Genomic DNA, 2,206 nt, shown 5'->3' on the forward strand with positions numbered 1-2,206 from the left:
TCCTAATGATGTGCACTGTAATTCTGCTAAAGCTCACGCCACCAAGAACAGATCAAATAAATACCTACCACGTGAGAGACCATTATATCCTTTAAAATATTATTCATTATCTCACTATAGCTGACAAGTTTATTGTAGCTCTTAAAGAAGCCAATGGCTACATTAATGCATCATATCTTAATGTTAGTAACATTATAAGTAACACACATAATAATATTGTATGATGATTACAGGGTTATCGTGAGAAGAGGGCATTCATTATAGCTCAGAGTCCTATGGAAAATACTGTCAGAGACTTCTGGAAGATGATAGTGGACTATAAAGTGTCTGCTATTGTCATGCTCTGTGGAGAAGAGGTATGTATTCATTGAAAATTTATGTTACACATTATATGCATGTATAATGTACTCATGACATTGCAGGATTGCTGCTATCCATATTGGACTGGTCCAAAGACACATGATGACTTTGTTGTAGAAATTACCAATGAAATAAAATCAAATGGTTACATGGAAAGAATGTTTAAGGTGTCCTTTGATAAAGAAAGCAGAAACGTATTGCAGTTGCAAGTGACAGATTGGCCTCAAGATGGAGTTGTTAGGGAACCACGTACTGTCCTACAAGTTATTGATGATGTTATACACAGACAACAAAAGATTGGAGGAGGACCAGTAGTGGTACACTGTAGGTAAGAGAGAGAGTTATACTGATAGACTAATGATGAGTAATTGATTATTGTGTGTGTGTGTGTAGTGATACAGTGAGTCGTTCAGGAGTGTATTGTTCAGTGAGTATTGGTCTAGAACAGTGTAAGGCAGAAGGTGTAGTGGATGTGTTTCAAGTGACTAAAGCTGTGAGAAGGAGTAAACCAGGAGCTGTGACTACACTGGTATATACTAGATATATGAGTGGGTACTAGTGTATTAATGATATTATCTGTTTACAGGAGCAGTACACTTCCATATATGATGTGATTGACATGTACCTTCAGATGAACAGCATGTATGGAAACTTCTCAATTAACAAACAATAGCAGTATTATACTGATGATATTAATATTTTTATTGCAAATACTTTTAATGTCTCACTTTTTATTAGAGATTTTGTTTTAGTTATGCATTTATTTTCCTGCCGTAAATCATGTAAATTTAGAAATTTTAATTTTTTAATTTAATAATAATTACTACTAAATAATTAATATTGTTTTTGCCTCGAATTTTGCAAAGAATATGCCAGTGCTAGTCGTTGTATCTGTTGTCTTCTTGTTAAGTGTCAGTGAAGTTATTAGTCAATGTCCACCTTCCTCAGGTAAGACACTGGATGTGTATAATAGCAACTGTATAGGTTTTTATAGGTATCTACCTGAGGCATAATGGAAACTGTTATACTAATAATGGATCATTTTTTGCTGACGGTAGCATCAGACCAACTCCTCTAGAGTGTACATTACCTGGTGGGACTCTGAGTGGTGGACAATGGATTGGTCCTAATGGAGTAGTTCCTTGTGATGGTGGTAACAATGAAAATGTTCGTTGTAATACTGGATCAGGTGCTAGTCTCAGTGTTCACATAAATCCACCAAGTTTTATTGGGGCAAATGGTGACGGCCAGTATAAGTGCTGTCTACCCACTAGTTGTTCAACTCCTGGTACTAACATCATCACTGCTACTATATTCAGTAAGAGGAGACTATAATCACTTACTAATGTAATATTTTCATTTGTAGACTTTGCACAGATAGAATCATTTACTGTTGCTGATCTTCCTTCTGATATGACAGTATATCCTCAGGAATACAAACTGAATTGTATTAAAATTGGATTCAGTCGCTATGATATTAGTATGGGCATTATTGGTAGTACTGCACTGGTTGATTACAGTAATTGTGATGACAATAGTAATAATTGTCCTAGCGGTACTGATTTAAGTGGTCCTATTGAAAACACAGTAAGATATACTGTTACTATCACATGGGATGGAATGACTGTCAGTAATGGATCAATCAGTCAATCAATCACTGGAGATCAAATGTATCAGTGTGTAGTGCAAGTTACTGATCAACCAACTAGAACACGTAATGTAACTATAACAGGTAACGCTTATAAACTCTAAAATTTAGTATTACCAATTATTATTCTATGTTAGTTCCAGCAACTGCTCCCTCTTCTCTTACTGAGGTCAGCAAGACAACTACCACTATCACTGT

General features: G+C 35.4%; 1 protein-coding gene across 1 annotated transcript in view; it reads left to right on the plus strand.

The window, feature by feature from the left end:
• The window catches only part of LOC105315141 (receptor-type tyrosine-protein phosphatase alpha-like), a 6,117-nt gene extending 4,976 nt beyond the window's left edge, over positions 1-1,141 (plus strand). The window contains exons 10-14 of the mRNA XM_020005162.1: positions 2-71; positions 121-182; positions 234-356; positions 423-688; positions 754-1,141. Of these exons, the coding sequence (XP_019860721.1) occupies positions 2-71; positions 121-182; positions 234-356; positions 423-688; positions 754-919 (687 nt within the window). The 3' untranslated portion in view covers positions 920-1,141. The remainder of the gene's footprint in view (position 1; positions 72-120; positions 183-233; positions 357-422; positions 689-753) is intronic.
• Positions 1,142-2,206: the final 1,065 nt, after the last annotated feature.

This window comes from Amphimedon queenslandica, unplaced genomic scaffold, assembly GCF_000090795.2.
Source record: "Amphimedon queenslandica unplaced genomic scaffold, v1.1 AMPQUscaffold_11684, whole genome shotgun sequence".
Taxonomy (NCBI): Eukaryota; Metazoa; Porifera; class Demospongiae; order Haplosclerida; family Niphatidae; genus Amphimedon; species Amphimedon queenslandica.